The 20,007-nt window shown below is 36.5% G+C and overlaps 1 protein-coding gene across 8 annotated transcripts in view; it reads right to left on the bottom strand.

Moving 5' to 3' along the window:
- The window catches only part of CACNA2D3 (calcium voltage-gated channel auxiliary subunit alpha2delta 3), a 481,484-nt gene that overhangs the window by 146,220 nt on the left and 315,257 nt on the right, over nt 1–20,007 (bottom strand). For all 8 annotated transcript variants that reach the window (XR_010652035.2, XM_071813168.1, XM_071813170.1 and 5 more), the window contains one exon: nt 3,751–3,829. Coding sequence is in view for 7 of the 8 variants with exons in the window: in XM_071813168.1 (XP_071669269.1) it covers nt 3,751–3,829 (79 nt within the window). In the remaining variant the exon portion in view is untranslated. The remainder of the gene's footprint in view (nt 1–3,750; nt 3,830–20,007) is intronic.

Genomic DNA, 20,007 nt, shown 5'->3' with positions numbered 1-20,007 from the left:
TAAAAGACAAGACTTAGATGAAGATGGTGTCATAAGACACCACCATATGGATTCGCTCTAGGTTTTTTATAATGTGATCTCAGAGTTGGGTTTCATTTGTAATTTCTGGGAAAAGTTCCTTTCCTGTAATGAAGATTTTGCCTGTTTAATCTCCTTATGAATAATGTTTGTGCTTCTGTATCTCACTTTAGAAAAATCTACAATGATTTTTTAGTTTCCCTTATTCATGTAATATGAACAACTACCTAACTTCTATGAATTTCTGGTTCATCTATTTACTATGTTTCTACAAAAAGTTGTTGTACTTAAGTTTTAAGCTGCCTTTAAAACAAAGCAAAAAGAATCCCAAAAGCTACGTAAATTATTTTCCCCATATTTTTAACGCTTGTTCTAACATATTTTTAAAATCTTATCCTAATGGGAAAACTCTACCAAAAGTTACTACATTATAGCTAGGGACAGCATTAGGTTACATTACCTTAGTTAATTTTCACTGTATATTTAGACCTTTTGATAATTCATGTGTTCGTATCTATGTGCGACAAATGACAAATCTCACAAGAATTAGCTTCCTACACTGTTACATTTCTCTTCTCTAGATATCAGAGGTATTCCATGGATTTAAAAACCTTACTCTTCGGATACCCAGGTTTAATCATCAGATAAAGATGCTCTGAAGTTCTTGAGCACAGCTGTTGAGGCCACACAAGCAACAGCAGCAAATCCATGCTTAAATTTTTGCATTCTAACACCTGCTTCCTAGCTCCCTGGTGTGTGAATTATGCTACTTTACAGCCTCTTACCACCAGCGCTACATTTTTCCCTCTCCAGCAGGAAAAAAGAATGTGAAGGAAATGGGTAAATTTTGGTAATGACAAGCATGAGATATGTATAATATGTGGTTAAAGACAGACGCTTATGCTCTGCAAGTAGGCTGCCTTTCCATATTACACAGTCTTTACAATTGTTTTGGATTACTTCTTTTTCTCTAAAATGTCCAACATTAGATTCATATCTTTTCAAAATGCCTCCTGTGGATTTTTACATGGAGTGCAGTACTTTTCATTTTCTGGACACTGTATAAAATAGATGCAACATTCTTGCAACTAATAAAATATCAGAATTTAAAAAAATCTGCCTTGATTAGGGACTAAGGAGGGAATTCATTGTTTCACTGCAGCTGTAAAACTCCCATGGAGATTCTCCCCCTGCTCCCCCACCTAAGAGGCCTCTCAAGCAGGTGACCAGTGTCTGTAACTGGCTGCCTGCCACCCCCCGCCAGAGCCCCAGTGCAGGAGGCGCTGGGGTCATGCTCATAATGGGAATGGATCTGACTGGGACTTCCTGTGTGCAGCTTGCCTGCCCTAATACAATAATCTATAAACTGCTACAGCTGGGGCACCATTTGCCTCAGGGCTGATCTGTCCTCTGCTGCAGTTACAGCCGCTATCAGACCTCCGACAGGCAAAGCATTTCTCTCTACATCGCTTTCTCAGCCTGTGCTCCTTTGTACTGATGAGCCCTCTCCTTTGTCCATTTTACAATATGCCAACCACAGGGATGATCCATAATAAAAACTTAAAAAAAAAAAAATAATTAAAACAGAGACTGTCACATTACTAATGCAATAGAGAATTTTACTGAAAAAAATTTAAAAAAAGAAAAAAATCACATTTAAGGCTGGCTGTTTTATTAGTAAGTAGTGCATTAAGTCTCGTCTTTATCTTTACAGCTTTCTGCTGAAAGTGACCACTAAGGGAAAAGGTAGTACCTGCTTACTTTAAAATCTGGCACATGCACGTTGAGTGGTAGGAAACTTTTACCTTAGCTCACTTCACAAACTTAGTATAATTTTTTTTTTTCTTTTCCTTAATGGGCACTTGCTTATGATACAGAAGAGTAAATTGCTGCAAATTTCACAAACCGCTCTAGAGGGACTTTGAGGTTCCTGAGTGTTTTAATGTATTTAAAATGGCATGGTGTTTTGCTTCATTAAGCCAACTCCCTCTAGATACGTCCTACTTATACAGAAAAATGTAACAGAAAAACATGCTCAGGGTTTTTCAAGGTTTCACCATGACAATCTAGAAGCTAAAGAATTTTTGCAAGGTAGCATGAATTTCCCCTGTGACCCATTCCGAAGGAAGAGACTGCTGTCCACTGTCCAGTCAGCTGGAAACCCTGCAAACAGCCTTCATCTGTGTTGTGCTTCCGAGGGGAAAATCACTGCAAGGAAAATTGATTTTGGGGTCATTGACCTTCAGTGACAATGACGCACTCTGGCCCACCCATGCAAGTAGCAAAGTGCTGTCCAGCCATTCAGCCACTCTTTAGACCAGCTTTCCTGCACTCCTCATCCATCTCTGCTGCAAACCCTCACTTCACTAAAAGAAAACGGACAAGCTGTAGCTGAAAACTGTAAGGAAAAGCTCTAAATCCATACTGCCTGACATAATTACTTATGCTGTTTCCAATTGTGATTTTCAAAGCTATAAAAAGGTATCTAATTAGTGATCAGAGTAAAAGATTTTTGCATTGTAAGCTATCAGAGAGCAAGTATTTTAACTATAAAACTGAGAGAAAAAAAATCATAGAAGAAACAGTAATTAAACTGTTTAGCTGATTTGTATGAGTAAGATTCTGACTCAAAGCACCATGGCTCTGAAAAGAACAAAGTAGTCCTGAAGAATGACAAAGGTGACCACTTTTCCCCTCTGGGAATAAGGAAGACGTGGACCAGATTATCTGCTAAGGCAGTTTCTATTGCCTGGTCTTAATTTGAGTTGCTGTACTTAGATCTTTATGAATCTGTAGAGCTGGGCTAAAAAGCTAAAAGATTTTGTTGATTAAATTGTCTTCAAAAAGATGCTTCAAAGGATTCTTATACTATTATTTAAACTAAATTATGGTGTAATATTAGCTGATTAAGACAAGACTTCAAACTGAGTAATTTCCATCAGCTGGACATAACAGTAGTTAAAGAAATAATGACTAAATGGATAGCACCTGATGCACTTCATCATAATGTAATGTGGCACAAAGGGAAAAAAAAGGAATTTTCTTTTTCCCAAGAGGAAAAGAAAAACCTGAAGATTAATTAAGGCTTCTTTTTTCTTTCTTTTTTTTTTTTGTGTATGTTGGTTGGTTGTGGTTTGTTGTTGTTGGGTTTGTTTTGGTTTGGTTTGTTTATTTGATCAATCATTTGTACATTAGTCAATCCTTTTACCATAGCATCTCAGCATCTTACATGTTTTAATGCTCCTTCCTTAAGGAATATAAAACCGTTTCTTTAATTACACTGTCAGTTTCTCAAGGGACAGGATGTCTGGTGTTTTACTGTGCCTAACTCAACAGGACTTGTATTCAATGGTCTCAAGTCAAACTAACCCTGAGTAATAACAGCTATAATAGAACAAATGCTTTGAAATTAATGTTTGTTCTCTGGGAAAAAAAAAAAAAAAAAAAAAAAAACAAAAAAAAAAAACAAAAAAACTATATATATAGTTTAAATGCTTCATACATATTTTAAGAGAAAAACACATTTCAATTTTTTTTTTTTTTCTTAAATTGTATTCTCCAAGATAAATCAGTGTTTTCCTTTCCTGGGAAAAAAAAAAAAACAAAACAAAACAAAAACAAGCCATCCTCTCTGATTAGTTGTCAGTGACACCTTATCTGTAGAAGGGTCAGATACAAAGGCTCGCTAATAGGGTTTTGAAACAAGACTTTCACAGTTGAAGGTTAACGAACCTTTGTTAGCACAGGCCATCCACTTCAGGTTATCAGCAAAAGCAGCTTCTCTTCCAATCAGATAGGTAAAAATACGAACCTGAAAGTACAATGCAAAAGATGAAGGAAATTAATACTGTATTTAAAACTTATATAGTGGAACTTCAGATACAGATGTGTAATTCATACGGATAGGTCTTTTTTAAGAAAGTATCCCTGGTTAACCAGCACAGAAGGTTAGAAAGAATATCTCTGCTAGTAATATCTTCATTACAAAATGTGACTTTTGTTCTATGTAACAGAATGGCTGATCTCTTTGGATATTTTCAATATCTGAAATTTAACCAAAGTTATTGTCAAATGGTTAAAGTACAAGTGAGAATAAACTAAAACCATTGGGCTACAAGGCAAAACTGCATGTTTCACACAAATTTGTGGTGCACTTATGAATTCAGAAAATTGCTATGGTGGGGAGGAAGAGGCACTTAATTAAGAAATACTTCTGCAGAGTTTTAGCTAGATAAAAAAGGAATAGGAAAGGAACATGTTGTCTTGACCTTCCTATACCCCACAAACACAAGTTTGCATGGTACTCGCAGCCCCTCTGTTCATGCTGGGTCTGGAACCATATGTGTGTTTGTGTGCGCTGAGCAAAGAAATCACTGACCTGGGTCTCAGCATATTCCAGCTAGAAACCCCACACAGTACCATACCTTCTTCATGTACCATCAGATATAGCTGGGCGAGATAGTGAGCCTCGCTTGACCCGAGGAAGCTCCCAGCAAGAGAAACGGGAATAGCACCTGACAGCTGAAGCTAAAGACCACGTTCTGCCCACTGCAGCGCTTGCCACGCTAAGGTTTATGCCTCTCATTTCATGTGGCTAAACTTCCACAACCATTTTCCTATTCCCTAACGGTTTGTCCAGGCAAAAGTGGCCACGTGCATACTGGACATATTAACAAGTCAAACACAAAGTGATGATTTCTCTCTATTCCACTGTAAGTACTGAGCTCAGTTTTGGATTCCCCCATACATGACAGATACTGACTAGCCGGAGAAGAAAAGACTCTTCTTTAAGGTGGACTCTAAGAGGACAAAAGTCAGAAGAAGGTCCTAAACAATTCCAATTCAATATAAGGAAAAACATTTTTATGGTAAGGGTGATAAAATATTAGAAAATTTTGCCCAGAGATGCTGCAGAACCTGCATCCTGGGAGATATTAAAAATTTGACAAGTCCCTGAGCAGCCTCACCTAACTTTCATGTACTCTGAGCAGGGGTTCTTTTTCAGCCTAAATGACTGTATGAAATTAGCAATATTTTACAGAAGAGACTCAAAATGTCACTGATTTTGTAACAGAATAACTTGTTTTATATTTTATTTCAAAGGTAAAACAAAAATATTAAATTAGGACTGGAAACTGGCAATTTGTACCTGTAAACATGATGCTATTCTTATGTATGAGATGAAAGAAAATTATTAATTCCATACTGTAACACTAAAAATTGCAACTAAATCTAACATCAGATGCTTTTATCAGTATACTTAACAGAACCGTCATTATCCAAACTTTTTTACAGAAACTCTAATACTATTACTAAAAAGCTGTATACAAGAAAATATGCTCCAGAACATTTTATTCAACAGCTAATTGGATCTCACATTCACAAAACAGACACGCTTCAATTATACAGAAAGCTGATTACACAGAAAGAAAAGTCATGATGTGAGAAATTCATGAAGACCTCTAATTCATTTGCAATTTACTTAAAAATCAGAGAATTAAATTCTTTATAGTTTTTTTAAGTAGCACTTTTATCTCACTCACAATGAGAAATTATGTGTGGAATATACCCACTTTATATTCGTTACATATATATTTTTTTTTTTCATAGAAGAAGTTTTAAAATGTCTTTGAAAGTCTTCCTCTTTCCTGTCAGTTGTGATACTATATTCCCTCACTGCCCTTTTGTTCATTTTCTTAATGCCCAGACCTTGTTTCTAGGCATTTATGGTGTTTTACATTGTTATCATGCCTAGAGACCACATTTCAATCACAAAACTCTTCCATCTTTCAAACAGAGAACATACATAGAAGTCAATCATGATTCATATCATTTAAATGGTATATACACTGATTGTGTAGTGTTCTTAACTACTTTGAATCAAACAGTATACATGATCCTACTCTAAGACTCTAAAGAATGCAGCGTTAAACAAAATAATTGTATTTTTATCCCTTGTTGATGGCTACCGAAAGTATTAATAAAGAAAATCTTTATTCTCTAAACACATGTGGAAGCACACAGTGAGATTTATACCCTCAAAATACAGCATAAATCACTGTCACTATTTATCTTCCTGAAAGTGATGTTTGAATATAGCCTATGATGAGACTGAACACATCTGAGAGATTTCTATTTAATGATCTGCTTTAATCTAGAAATAATCAAACTACACTGTGTTCCTAATAAAAGGAGACCAGCCTTATCTAAAAGCATGAGCAGTAAGCATGATTATAGGCTTAGGCAGCAAACAAACTGCATTAAACCTACTTAAAAAAAATTCAACAAATCGGTATCATAGATCATCATGAGGAGTGGGCTGCCTCTGTGATACTGTTGCAAGGACTTTAATGATTTTTCTCTGAGTACATTTTATGCATATAGTTTACAAGGTATCTTCAGTTTCTCTAGGAAATATTTTAAGCATCATAAAAAACCACTGCTAATTATTTGGCATCACTTGAACTAATAAAAATAAAAGCTAGAGAGAACTAACACTGAGGATGAGAGAATGGAATTTATTAAGTGCTGCTTCCCTTCCCTGTCCCAATGAGCTGTGTATTTTTCTCTATGCACTTTTCACTGCATATGTTATATAAATGTTTACCAGTATCACCATGAAGTATAACATCTTTTATAAAATGAAACATAAGGTAAACTATAATTTTGAAACACTATTTCTATACTGCTCGTTACTTAACAGAATGACTTACTATTCACAGTAGCTTCATAAGAAAATAACTCTGTAAGGTCACAGGAAAGTATTTTAGTTAAAAATAATGCTACTGTTACACTGAAGCTTTTATTTCACATTGACCTTAAAGATACATTAATAGCTTTTATGAATATTGTTTAATACACTGTTCAGAATAGTGAGAAAAATCCTCAAAATCAGCTCTGAAGGGAATCAATTCTGATTATAGCTCTACTTCTAAAAGTTTCATTTGATCAGTTCATTGAACCCATCCAGTGTAAACTTAATTCACTGTGAGCCTGCAGTGGCAAACACTCATGAATGCCCAACCATTCACTGTAAAAGTAATTTTTCCAAACAAATACTTCCCATATTATTGTCTGCTTTCAGAGATTACAACAATGACTGAAGTAATAAATTAGTCAAATTGAAACTTGCCTGAATAAGTCTACGTTCTAAATCACATTTTTCAAAACAAACTTGGATCCTCATGCCTCTTTTGCACTAGTTTTACTCTTCTGGATTAGTATTTTATGTAATAATTCTGGATGTGCTGGTACCATTCATGTTATAATACCAATAAACAGGGACAAAGTCACTGTGGTCATATACCTGTTTTCTGCATCTAAATAAAAATATAAGCCAATACTATAGAAGTATTACATTAATTTAGCAGGATAAGTTCAAATTACTTCAACTTCTGCATGTGGATAAGACCTACGCAGTGATGGGCTATATGTCCTGCAAAACAGGACATGCTGCATCACAGTTACCACTGAAATTGTCACTATAAATTGCCTAAATAGGTTCCAGATTTAACATCCATCCATATTCTCAGAGACCACATAAGATAAATGTTGTTAGGTAAAAACTCTTAATAGCGATCACCAAATTTTCTTCTTTGTCTGTCTGAAGTACTGATTGAAAAGTGTGTCAGAGCAGTTCTGTTCTGCAAAATGATTGCATGAAATGTCTATTTTAATCAAACAATCCAGATATAGCACTACTTTTGTACAGTCTACTAATATGTATAGTACTGAGGCATATGATTGCAATCTTCATAATGTATAATAGCTGAGGCAGTACAAATTGTGTCTCATTCTGTGGATTGTATTAGACCTTAAAGAAAATACAATAGAATCTATGAGCTTTAATGAGTGTATAATACCCTGATACACCTATATCAGTATCTTATGTTAGGACACTATATATTCATTCACGCCCATAAGAAGAAAACATTTTAATCAAGGCAGACTGAATAAATTAAAAGTTGTTATGGGCCAATCCCAGAAGATCAAGTAACAACATTTACATAGTCTACATATGCTCTGGCTAGCTGAGTATAAGCTAAATGAGAAAAACACCTTTCAATATCAAAGCACTGAGACTGAATCAAGAGACCATTTTCATCTGAGAAGGAATCTGCATCAGAGGGAGTAAGCACCTCTCTGGCAAAAAACATATGACAGAAAGAGAACCCTTCAGTTCTGGATAATTTTGAAAGGTTTGTGAGATATTTGAGAGAGATACCTGAATCAAAATATTTTCAATGTCTGACCTGTAAAATATGATAGCAACCATATTGTGGCTTAACATGAACTGTTAGATCTGGAGAAAGGAAATACTCTCAGGTAAAAACACTACTTTTGAATTGTTATACCCTATCTACAAAACTGAATATTGTAGATGTTATCAGATTCACTGAATGCAAAGCAAAGCTAACTGTAACAGCAAAACCTTCAATCTTTCAAACTATACTTGCTATTCCTGCACAGTATGTAGCTCTTACATATGTGCCATAGACTACTATTTTTTTAAAGTCAACATTCACAGAAAATGGAGAGAAAGCTTCACAGTAACATTACAGAAAATGAAAGGACAGTGGAACCATAATCTTTAATAGAGTTTGTGACTTTCTCACTTCATATATTTCTATATTTTTCTAAAGCGAGTGCTGAATGTCAAAGAATACCATTTGAGATTGATGTGTTTAATTATCTTTAAAACAGCAGCTGTAGAGACCTTCCCTATATTACCTTGTTATTAGGTCTCATTCCTGACCTAGAAGGATCACCTCAAGGAAAAAGCACTGCCGTTACTATTCTTACCAAAAGACTGCTGTATAAACTCCAATGATTCTGAACTGTCAGATCATATTCAAATTAAGCAACAGACTAATTTCAACAGTGAATTTTATGATGGTCGGCTTCTATGTGTAGGACTGGGAATTCTGGTCCAAACCACTAGGTTCATAGTGAGTTAGTGAGAAGAAGCACAACATGTCAACAGCTGTCACAAGCTTTTTTGGCAACCACTCCAATGTACACAGCAGAATTAAATAATATTAAGGCATTAAGCCATCTTATACTGAGTTAAATACTCATATCAACAGTAGATATTTAACTGCATTTATTATGATTATTTTAACCTGTTTTCTCTCTGGTTTTCCAGTCTCTTAGTTTTACACTTATTGCTTTACCTAGGCACAGATCACAGTTTAGATTACACAGGTGGTTTGCTCTCTGTTCTTTGTTGTACACCCTCAAATTTTGAAAAATAAGAAAGTATTGTTAATAAGTTTCTTGCTTTTACAGCTTGGGAATATTCTAAAGTTTGAACATTTAAACTCAGGATAGACAACCTGTATAAAATCTCAGAGATGCACACACAGAACCATTAGTGAGGAAACCTAAGAATGATGATTTAAATGACAGCTATTTCAGTGCTAACCACTTCACCTGAAATATCCACTTAACAGTTTCATCCATTACGTGTGGACTAATCCACAGTCCCTGAACTGTCCTCACCTTTGAAACTTCGTTTAACTAACAGCATAGCAAAGAGAACAAGGACCTTCTATCTGTGTTAAGCAAGACAAGTCAATCTGCAAGATTCTACACACTAGAACTGTGAAGTCATATGTTCATGCCAAACAGCTGGTAAAATAGTATTTCCAGAAACTTAAAATACCATTTGGGAGGCGAAATGGGACTTGTTCTTGCAGCTGACAGTCAGTGCAGACCTCTGTTTGCAGCTGCAAACTATTTCACGGACACCTTCAGCAAAATAGTCTTTCCTTTCTGGCTCAGCAAGAAATAAAAATAGTCTTGTGGCAAGAGTTATGGAATTTGAGTTAAAAGTGAGATATAGGGATGAAATTCAAGTTCCCATAGTTATAAGTTATGGTGGTCCAGGAATGCCCCAGCTAGTCTCTGCGTGGATGAGCAAATGGACTGATTCGGAACAACGGATCAAAATGAGACTAAGTGATGATCTCAACTCCTAAGTAGCCTCACCACAAAGAATTGGCTGAATTCTTTCAGGAGCTCTCAAGGTGGGAATTGCAACAGTCCTGGAGGTTTTCCCAGGCAACTCATGCTACGGCTAGACCACATGATGGGCACTATTAGTGTACTTCAAAGTGTTAATTAACTACTTGGTTGGAGAATCTAGCCATTCCAGAGACTTCTTCAAGCAATTCCTGCCGCAGAATTGACCAAACCATATAGAGAAAAGACACCTGCATAGTACCACAGTAGAAAGCCTGAGGAACAGTAGCATAGGAGAGCCTTTTGAACATACTTAAGATAGTTAGGAAATGTTTTGTATGTAATTTAAGATAATATATAGCAATGAAGCATTCCTGTGCTGGAGTAGTGAAATACAATCACAGGCCAGCTGATAATAAAGATTCAGCAGAACAGCAATTCAGAGCATCTCACCAAATACAGCTGAGGACATTGTTGAAAGGAACCCTTTTCATCTGACAGCATGTGACCACCTTATTCGAGATGCTCAATTCCCACCTTGAGTCTCACTCTATCCAAAGACCCCTCTAAATGGTTTAACACTCTGGTCTTTGCAACAGCCTCAGTGGGGCACTGATCAAAGCACTTCAATTTTCATTGATCAACAGCTAAAAAGTGACAGTAGGAGCAAATAAGACTAAAGCTGGTCTAGATTTTATTTACATGCTGTAATTCAAGATTCACAAAAGCAATTCTCTAATTGCCTGAATTTTGTGAACCTAGTAATGAAAAAGCCAGGTGCTTCTACTCTAAATACAACCCCAGAACTACATTCTCAAAGTCTGTTGCTGTCAAAAAGCAAAGTTCTGGTTTACACTCTTTTAATATGACTAAGAGAGCACAAGTGAAGAATACAGGAAAGCTTAACAGAGCTTAAGGTAAAAAGAAAAATGTCCATTTTGAAATTCTTATGTGGATCCCCCTTCCAGGCAGATACATTTTTCTATTCAGAAAAATACCATTAGGGAGGTTCCCCATTCTTTGAAAGTCTACCAAGAGGTAAAAAAAAAAAAAAAGAAAAAAAAAAAGGGAAAAAAAACATAACACCCCAACCCAAAAGTTAAGTTTACAAGCTGTAATTCTTGGTGGAAGACCTGACAATTACATCATATTCCAAGTTGCCAGCGTTAGCTTCTCATTCTATTCTCCTGCTATGTCAGTTTTATGTTGTAAACTACTTGACTCTTCAAACCAGCTTCTCTTTCTGCTAACTATGACTTTTTCATGCTCCGTTTCTTCTTCCACTTTGTTATAGTGGAAATAGAATTAGTTACTCAGCATAAGCTTACAAACTCTTCATCCTTTAAGCCTCAATAACTGGCTTCTCTTCCTTGGGCTCCTGCTGCTCTACAGTTTTCTGATGTGGTTTTTTTTAGGTTCAAACTCTGAAAGTATGCTAATCTTACTTTCAATTTAGAAAAATCTTAGGTTTTATTTATGCTTCCATTGCTTCCCTCCCGACATTACACTGTGCCACTTCAAGATTGGTCTTCAGTATTACTCCTTACCTAATCTTATCCTCCTGTTCATCTCTCTCTCCAGTATCTTTTTGTACAGCTCTGCCTCAGAAGACACCAACAGGAAAAAGGGAAATCAACGCTGCACTCAGTGCCTGTGTTAAGGAGATGGCATTACCCCACCACACGTTCCTGTAAAGAACTGTCTCGATGCTCTCATAAAGGGTTTTGAGAGTCATACTGGATCCATTCAGCAAGATCAGCAAGATTCACATTCAAAAAAATCTAAACACAACTAGCCTTTCCAAATGTGAAAAAGGAAAAATTGGGAGTTTGTAAAATGTATCAATTTTTGAGATGTATTATACCTTCTAACTTTAACCTACACACACACAAAGCAACCCAAAAATAATACACGAATTTCAAGTATCCTCCAGCTTATCTGGTTGTTGCAAAGGGCATAATATACAGGGCAATGAACAGGCAAAGAAAAAGAGTAGAAATACAAGATCATGCTAGAAACTTCACCTTATCTCTGAATGTCTTTGTAGCTTTTTAAATTTTAGTTCTTTTTTTATTATGAAGCAGTGAAAAAGGAGCTAAGGATGTGCTTCCACTGATAAGTTAGCAGGAAATTCCATTAAGACAATGCTTTAAATGAACACAAAAAAATCGTACTGATCAGGGCTACGAAGCCCAGTGATACAACACAAGATAGCACTACTACAATATCTTCTACCCTGTTAGAGACCTTTGCCCTATAAGGTGATGAAAGACTCAACTTACCCTGCACTCAGTGCAAGGAAGCTATAAAATTGAAGCCATTACCTCATGAAAATGGAATTCTTAAACATTATGTTACCCATTCTTTATTGCTAATTTTTCTCATGTAGTATTTTAAAAACGTCTCTTGGAAAAGTTTGCATTTATGCATTTCCTCACGTTTTCTCCTCCCTGCAATTGTACACTGTACCCAGACAATTTTATAGCTGTTTTCTGTTATAGTGATATCCAAAACACTGTGCATTGTACCCTAAATACTGATGGGACAGTTAATGGAAACAAAGCCCAAATAATTAATAGGTCTGTTTACCTGGAAAACAAGATGTTGTAAGCAAAACTAGTAACAAAGAAAAACAGTCTGCCAGGGAACACCAAGCAGCTGAGCCCTGCTTTCTCAAACATCCACATCCCAGCAGTGCTTTGTATAGACCCACCTCAGAAAATACTTGCAGGAAAAAAGGAAATCGATGCTGCAGTTAATTGCCTGTGGTCAGGGGACATATTTACTCTGTCACTCTCACCTGTGAGGAGCATTTCTAGATTCACCTTCTAGGGTTATGCTATTTTACACCTTGCCAGGATGCAGCATGTGATGAGAAAGTGTCCAACACCATATTAGCACAAGGTTTATTGCTTCCCTACAGGAGTCTAATGGTTAACATGGTTTTGAAAGGAACAAGACACCTCAGACCTTTTACATAGGACACAAGTTCTAGCTGCTTTATTGGTCAGAGAACTGAGCAAGATAGTTCCCTTGCAGGTAGATGAGCTTCAGGTGGCACAGCAAGAGCTTATCACTAAAGAATTATATGTGATTTGGCAGAGCAAGTATGTTGTATTATATAACCATTTAAGATCTGGCATTTAACAGCAGAACAAGCAAACAAAAAAACCCCACAACAACTACAAACCGTACACACACATGCACATAAAAAAAAAAAACCACCACCACACAACACACACCCCCAAAAAAAACCACAAAAGAGATCTAAGAACAACACTATGTATCTTGAATATACTAGATTCTTCTTAGCAGTTTAACAGTTAATTCAGCAAAGAAAATTTCCAACTATTTTGAGAATATTAAACTATTGGGCTCAGACCACGTGTAGAAAATTACATCCCAGAAACTCCTTTTCAAAAAATTATTATTATTTGGAAGAAAAAAAAAAAAGAGAGAGAGGGATTACCAAAAACCAATTTGTTACCTGTATCGTAACATTTACTTTTAGTACAAGCTATAATATTTCTCCCATCTTTACAAATTACTTTGAGACCAATGGAACCAATGGGTGAAGTGTGTTATTAGTATTTCAGACATATCTATTAGAATGTCAACAAAGTCTTTATATGACACCTCCAAATATTGTGTATATACCGCACATTTTTACTAAAGAACTATTTTAGAAATATTTGACTGAGTTTTATAAAATTTTATTTATTGTATTTTTTTTATATATTTCTATTGGTAAAGTCAGCCATGGCAGAATGAGTTTACCTATATGGGGTACTGAGGGAGAGGAAAATTTTAACTCACCCTGTTATAACTTTTAAAAATTACCTGACATCATTCTTCTACCATAATAATGTTACTATTTCAAAGTAAAATACGATACTATCTATTGGAACTAGGAACAAGTTCTATGCTTTTATCAGAAAAAAACTAAAGAAATATGTGCTTCTAGTCCTGATATGCAAGATTCCAGATCAGTCATTACAACCCATTATCAGCCAAGCCTAGATGAACTACTTACGGATAACTCGACTATACCTATTAATGCCATTCTTCAAAATGCTGGCGGATTTGCTCAAATGTAGAACAGATATTTTCTTCCTTAAATGCAAAATATTAGCCTAGGCAAATTAATTTGTCTGAATGGAGAGGAGGGGAAGGGATTAGAGCACAAACCATGACATAACCAACTTTCTTGGATCTAACTGAAGCTTCTGTGGAAAAAGTAGGCTCATACAATTTCTGCTACTATATTACTTAGCTTTCTTGTATATCAACTAATATTTTTTTGCAAGAATCCATGAGAAAAGAACAAAATCAGACTAAATATTAAGTAACCAAATACTGCCAACATCTCCACTTCTGTTATTACATAGTTCCAGGATGTATCAGAACAATGGTAACTCATTTGCAGTATCCTTCTCTGTGCATAGTGCAGACACAGATTAGAGGATGACATAATGGATAAAGTACCGGTCTTTCACCCTTGGGATTTTGTCCAGTCTGCAGTCCTATCAGATAATGGGTTTGGCAATCTCCACTAGTCTCTTTTGGACACTAATCCCCATTACAGAATCTCTATAATTCATCATATAATTTAATACACCTGGCAACCTTACCACCAGTTCATTCTTTGTTACGTAATGGCCCAAAGTGAAGTCAAGGGTGGTTAATGCTCTGACAACCAGCTATTATCTCCCATAACAGTTGATTTTGAGGGGATTATTGCAGTCATAAACCATTTTATAAAAACTGGCAACTGGGAAAGCAGTGTAACAAAATAAGGTGATATTTGGAAGTTTTATCACTGATTTTCTACCAGTCTGTAATGGAGTTTCTAGCATCCAAAAATGCTGGAAACTTGAGATTAAAGGTACAGATGAGGAGCCAAGAATCTGAGGACTGAGTAAGCTCATAGCTAGGAAAGCTTGACTATTTTGAGATTACAGATGCTTTCTTGTTTTCCCCTCTCCCCCCACAACTCTGTCAAATAGACAGCGTATTTCTTCAGTATTTTATCTCAATTGTTAGTTCACCTCTTCACTTTATCAGCGTTCTTCCCTTTTCACTTTGAAGTATTTCACTACTTGTTCACAAATGAACAAGGGATTTCATTGCTATGGGGATCATTTGCTGGGGATATAAGTGAGTGTTCAGGCAGGAAAAAGGGGAGCTGTACTCAGTTTATGGGATAACTCACAAGCTCTGGGAAAGTCTAGGAAGAAAATGAGCAGTTGAGACTCTAGACTAAATCGCAATGTCATTAATATACATGTAAAAAGACAATAGTACCAAGTTACTCACAGTCAAACTAATTAGCATGCACAATTCCCACTGGGAATAAGTTCTACAAATCTGTAAAAAAGCTTTGAAAATTTCACCAGCTAAAATCTAACAGAATGTAGTTGTTGTCTGAGCAGTAAATTCTGTTACCAAAGGCAAGATGATTTGGTAGGTATCAAGCTATAGAAGGATAATTGAAAAATATATCAGATGCAAGGTCATTCTGTGACTTCTGGTAGGTCCACCCAGCTGGAACTGTAAAATGTATAATTTTATATAGTATAAGATAATAGCATTAGTTGGATGTTGCATATTTAATCAATAGAATTGTTTCACAGAATTTTGCACAATGAATAAAACCAAACAACAACAAGAAAAAAAACAACACACAAACACCACCAACAACAAAAAGAAAATAAAAACAACAAAAAATAAAACAAAGTCAGAAAAATTTGAAACACCGCGACCCCTGCTCTGACTGAGAGGCATTACTAAAAATGTCCAGTTGAATAAAATGTGATTTGTTTCATGGAAGCTTTACAGCATTGAGTTGAAGCGCGCTTCTGTATTTCATGACTCAGAAAGTACTATCTACCTGTATGTTTTTCATGCAGACTTGACTTGAATAAGCTCTCCTTCACTACAAGGAGATGTAAATCCCTGCCTGTACTTTGAACAAACTGTTTTAGGCAGAAGTCAGTGTGGTGCTGAGCTCAGCTTTTCAAGCTTATATTTGATTTTGTGCAAGTGAATTTTATGCTACATTTTATACTAACTTCAGTGGCAAAAGGTTCAAGTTCTGGAAATCCAACCAGCAACAGGAAGTTTTATAATGTAGCACAGAAGACTGTAGTGAGGTCTACTCACAGAATGCAAAGAATTTTTACAAATTACAAGAATAACAGAATAAAACTGAAGGTTTTATTTACAAGAACAGGGGAAAAGTTTGCACGTGGAACTTTAATGTTACTTTACTAATTCATTGAAAGCAAAAATCAGCCAAAGCAAAAGCTGCAAATGCAGATACTGCTCTGACGGAATAGCAGACTCACTGTTCGGCAAACTCTGGTAGGAATATGTGTTTATTGATGGACTTCCTGTGAGTAGAAGCACTGCAATTTCTTTAGAAAAAATCTTTCTGAAAATGCTGAGTTAGTGGATAGAAAAAAAAAAAAAAGAAATTTTACATAAAAACTGTCTGCTATGCTGAAAAACATTTAATCCTTCATACACTGTGTATATACAACATGAATTGTTTGAACCATCAAAATTTTACAGCAGGGACATCAAGTAGACATCAGATTCCTTTATCTTGACTTTTCAACCAACTGAAGGCAATTGCTGCTCAGACTGTCATAGTATTTCAGTCAGCATTGAAATTACTATACAGCCTTTATCTTTGATTAAAAAATCAAATTCGGCTCTACTTTATCATTTTTGCAGCCCTACAGCATCCCTGTGTTCTCATAGTTAAGTCAAACTAAATATTTAATACACTGTTCTAATTAGCTACAAACTATTACCTGATTTAAGTCTGTAAATGAATGTGAAAAGACTCTGGAGGCCTAACGTTAACCTTTATCCACTCCCGTTATATGAAATTACAGGCTCTAATTAGACTCTTCAAACTGCAAAGAAATAGAATTTTCATAACCAGCTTATTAAAAAACTAAGGCCCCCTTGGGACAGGGCAAATTGCTTCTACCCTGATCCGCTTATCCTTGTACAACACCCTACAGAAGACTCATGTTGTCTGACTTATACAGCTCATATTTCTCCCAAATTAATGAGTGCTCAAATTATTCCAGCTGCCCCCTTGGCACGGGTCAAAATTGAAAATCCATGGCTGCCAAGTGACGTGTATAACCCAGCTGCTAAATAAAATGTGCTTAAGGGGACACAGCTGTTGAGGTGCCTATTTACATTAAAATAAGTCCATGGATACAGAACAAATGCCTGAAGACAGCAAACAGTGTACAACACTTTGTTTAACCCCTTCATTAAACCAGGTCACAAAAATTTGCAGCATCATTTATAGGCTAAACGTAAAAGCATGGACTTTTCACCTCATGATTTATTTTTTCAAATTTGTCTAATCTTGGAAACTTCCTGATTTTCTTCTGCAGAACTGTTAAATTCAGAGGAATCATAGTAAACAGTACAGTTCACACATCAGAAAAGGCAGATGACTTTTCAAAACAATTCTACTTGGGAAAAATACTGAAAATTTAACATAATTCCCTGCTCTCGAAACATGTGTGCTGTGTTATGATCAGCATTATCTTTGAACAGCAGAACTTCTGAAATTGATACTTGCAGAAGATTCACTCAGACTTGTAGAGTCAGACCAAAAGGAGACTATTACATTATTGTACCTTAACCTACACAGGCTGGCCACTCATTTCCACATGAAGTTGAGTATACTACGTATCATCTCTAAAATGCTACATAATATAGGACCTCTTCTCCCTTAGAATTAACGGTCTTCTAAACAAATTCATGATGCTGTGGTTCATAGATCACATGTTCTATTAAGCACAATTGTAATCCAACTGACTTGAAAATTACTGTGCCAATTGTGGAGCCATTGAAGTAACAGGGGCCAATACATTGTTTCTCTTTGCTAATCAGGAATACCTGGCCAAAGGACACCTTGGATCTGGCACCAAAATCCAGTATGAAATTCTCATAGTCAAAAATGTTTACTTTATTCAGTAAGTATGTACGAGGTCCAAGCCATAAAAAAGCATTTATGCAAGCTAACTCTAACAAGAAGTGTACAAAAACCAGCAGATAAGGTAGAGAAGGTTCAAGTAGTCAATGGTTTATTTACTTTAGCTTTCACCAGAAAATTACCTTGAGAAGTCACTATAACACAAGTATTTCTAACTATGGGATTAGGAGTTGAGATCATATTTGGAAAAGAACAGTAGATAAATGTGTTTAAATCAGTGAAGTGTGATAAAATTTCCCATAGAGTATTCAAGGAACTAATACAATAAATCTTTAAACCATCAGTTAATATTTTTGAAGACCCGTGGGCAGGAAAAGAAATGCCAAGGACAAGGGAAACATTTTCAAAGCCAAGAAAAAGGAAAAACCTGTAGGATTACTTCCTACATTTTACAACCCAGGAAGACACTCACAAAACTGATTAAACAATCAATTAAAAAGCATATACAATACAATAAGGTGGGAAGAAATAGCCAACATCCATCTAAGAGCCATTCTGTCAAATCAATAATTTCCTTTTGTGACAAGTATCTTTTGTACTGCATAGGGAAAAAAGAGGAGGAGAAAGTTATGCTGGTTAAATTCTGTATTTTTAGGAGAAGTATGGACAACACCAATCTAGGACTCATAGGCGGTATAACATCCATGAGAGTTTCCAACAGGGACTGACAGAAAAACAAACCACAGCATGTTATCCACTCAGTGATGTTGTCTACCTTTAAGGACTACTATAGCCTAATGAAATGAACATAAGGTGAATGCTCTTGTCAGACAGTCATTATTGTCAGATTAGGAAGAGAATTTGGAAATGAATTCAGTTAAATTCAGTTCAAATAAGTATGTAATTAGGAATGATGGTTCTAATGTATCGACAAAAGATGAAGAAAACGTTAGTAGAGCACCAGAAAAAGATCCCAATTTTAGAAAGAACCCCGAATTCATGTGAGTCAACAATGATAAACTACTGAAATTAAACAAATATCACTTGCTGCATGTGGCTGAAAGAAATAGCAATGCATACTTGACATGAATGCAAGAAAATGGAAGTGGTGGTTATTGAGCTCTACCTGTGAGAAAGTATAATAGAAAAGAGCCTTAAGTACACTTTGTGCTCACTGTTGGGCAGTTGGACAGTTAGAAAAGTCTCTGATGAAGGAGGAATCCTGCATGTCCACGTGGACTTTTTTTTTTTGAACAGAATCATAAAATGGAAGGGACCCACAAGGATCATCGAGTCCAACTCCTGTCCCTGCATATGACAACTCCACAGTTCACACCATGTGTCTGAGGATGTTGTCCAGTCTCTTCTTGAACACTGTCAGGCTTGGGGCTGTGAAACCTCCCTGGGGAGCCTGTTCTGGGTGAAGAACCTTTTCCTAATGTCCAATCTAAGCCTTCTCTGGCACATCTTCCTGCCATTCCCTTGGGTTTTGTCATTGGTTGCCACATAGAAGAGGTTGGTGCCTACCCTTCCTGCTCCCTTGAGAAGAAACTGTAGCCGCCATGAGGTCTCCTCTTAACCTCCTCTTCCCCAGGCTGAACAAACCAAATGACTTTAGCTGCTCCTCATATGGCTTCCTCTCCAAAACGTTCAGCAGCTTCGTAGCCCTCCTCTGGACACTCTCCAGTAGCTTAATATCTTTTTTTATCCTGTGAGGCCCAGACCTGCACACAGTGCTCCAGGTGAGGCTGCATCAGTGCAGAGCAGAGCGAGACAATCACCTCCCTGCCCAGCTGGCAATGCTGTGCTTGATGCACCCAGGGCACGGTTGCCCTCATGGCTGCCACAGCACACTGTTGGCGCATGTTCAACTTGCCATTGACAAGAATCCCCAGATCCCTCTCTGCAGAGCTGCCTTCCAGTTTCTCATCCCCCAGTCTGTATGTACAGCCATGGTTGCCATGTCCCAAGTGCAAAATCCAGCACTTGCCTTTGTTGAATTTCATGCAGTTGGTGATTGCCCAGTTCTCCAATTTGTCCAGCTTCTTATGAGCTAT

Source organism: Patagioenas fasciata, chromosome 10 (genome assembly GCF_037038585.1).
Source record: "Patagioenas fasciata isolate bPatFas1 chromosome 10, bPatFas1.hap1, whole genome shotgun sequence".
Lineage (NCBI taxonomy): Eukaryota > Metazoa > Chordata > Aves > Columbiformes > Columbidae > Patagioenas > Patagioenas fasciata.
The sequence above is the reverse complement of the archived record's forward strand: the minus strand, read 5'-3'. Positions and strand labels throughout refer to the sequence as shown.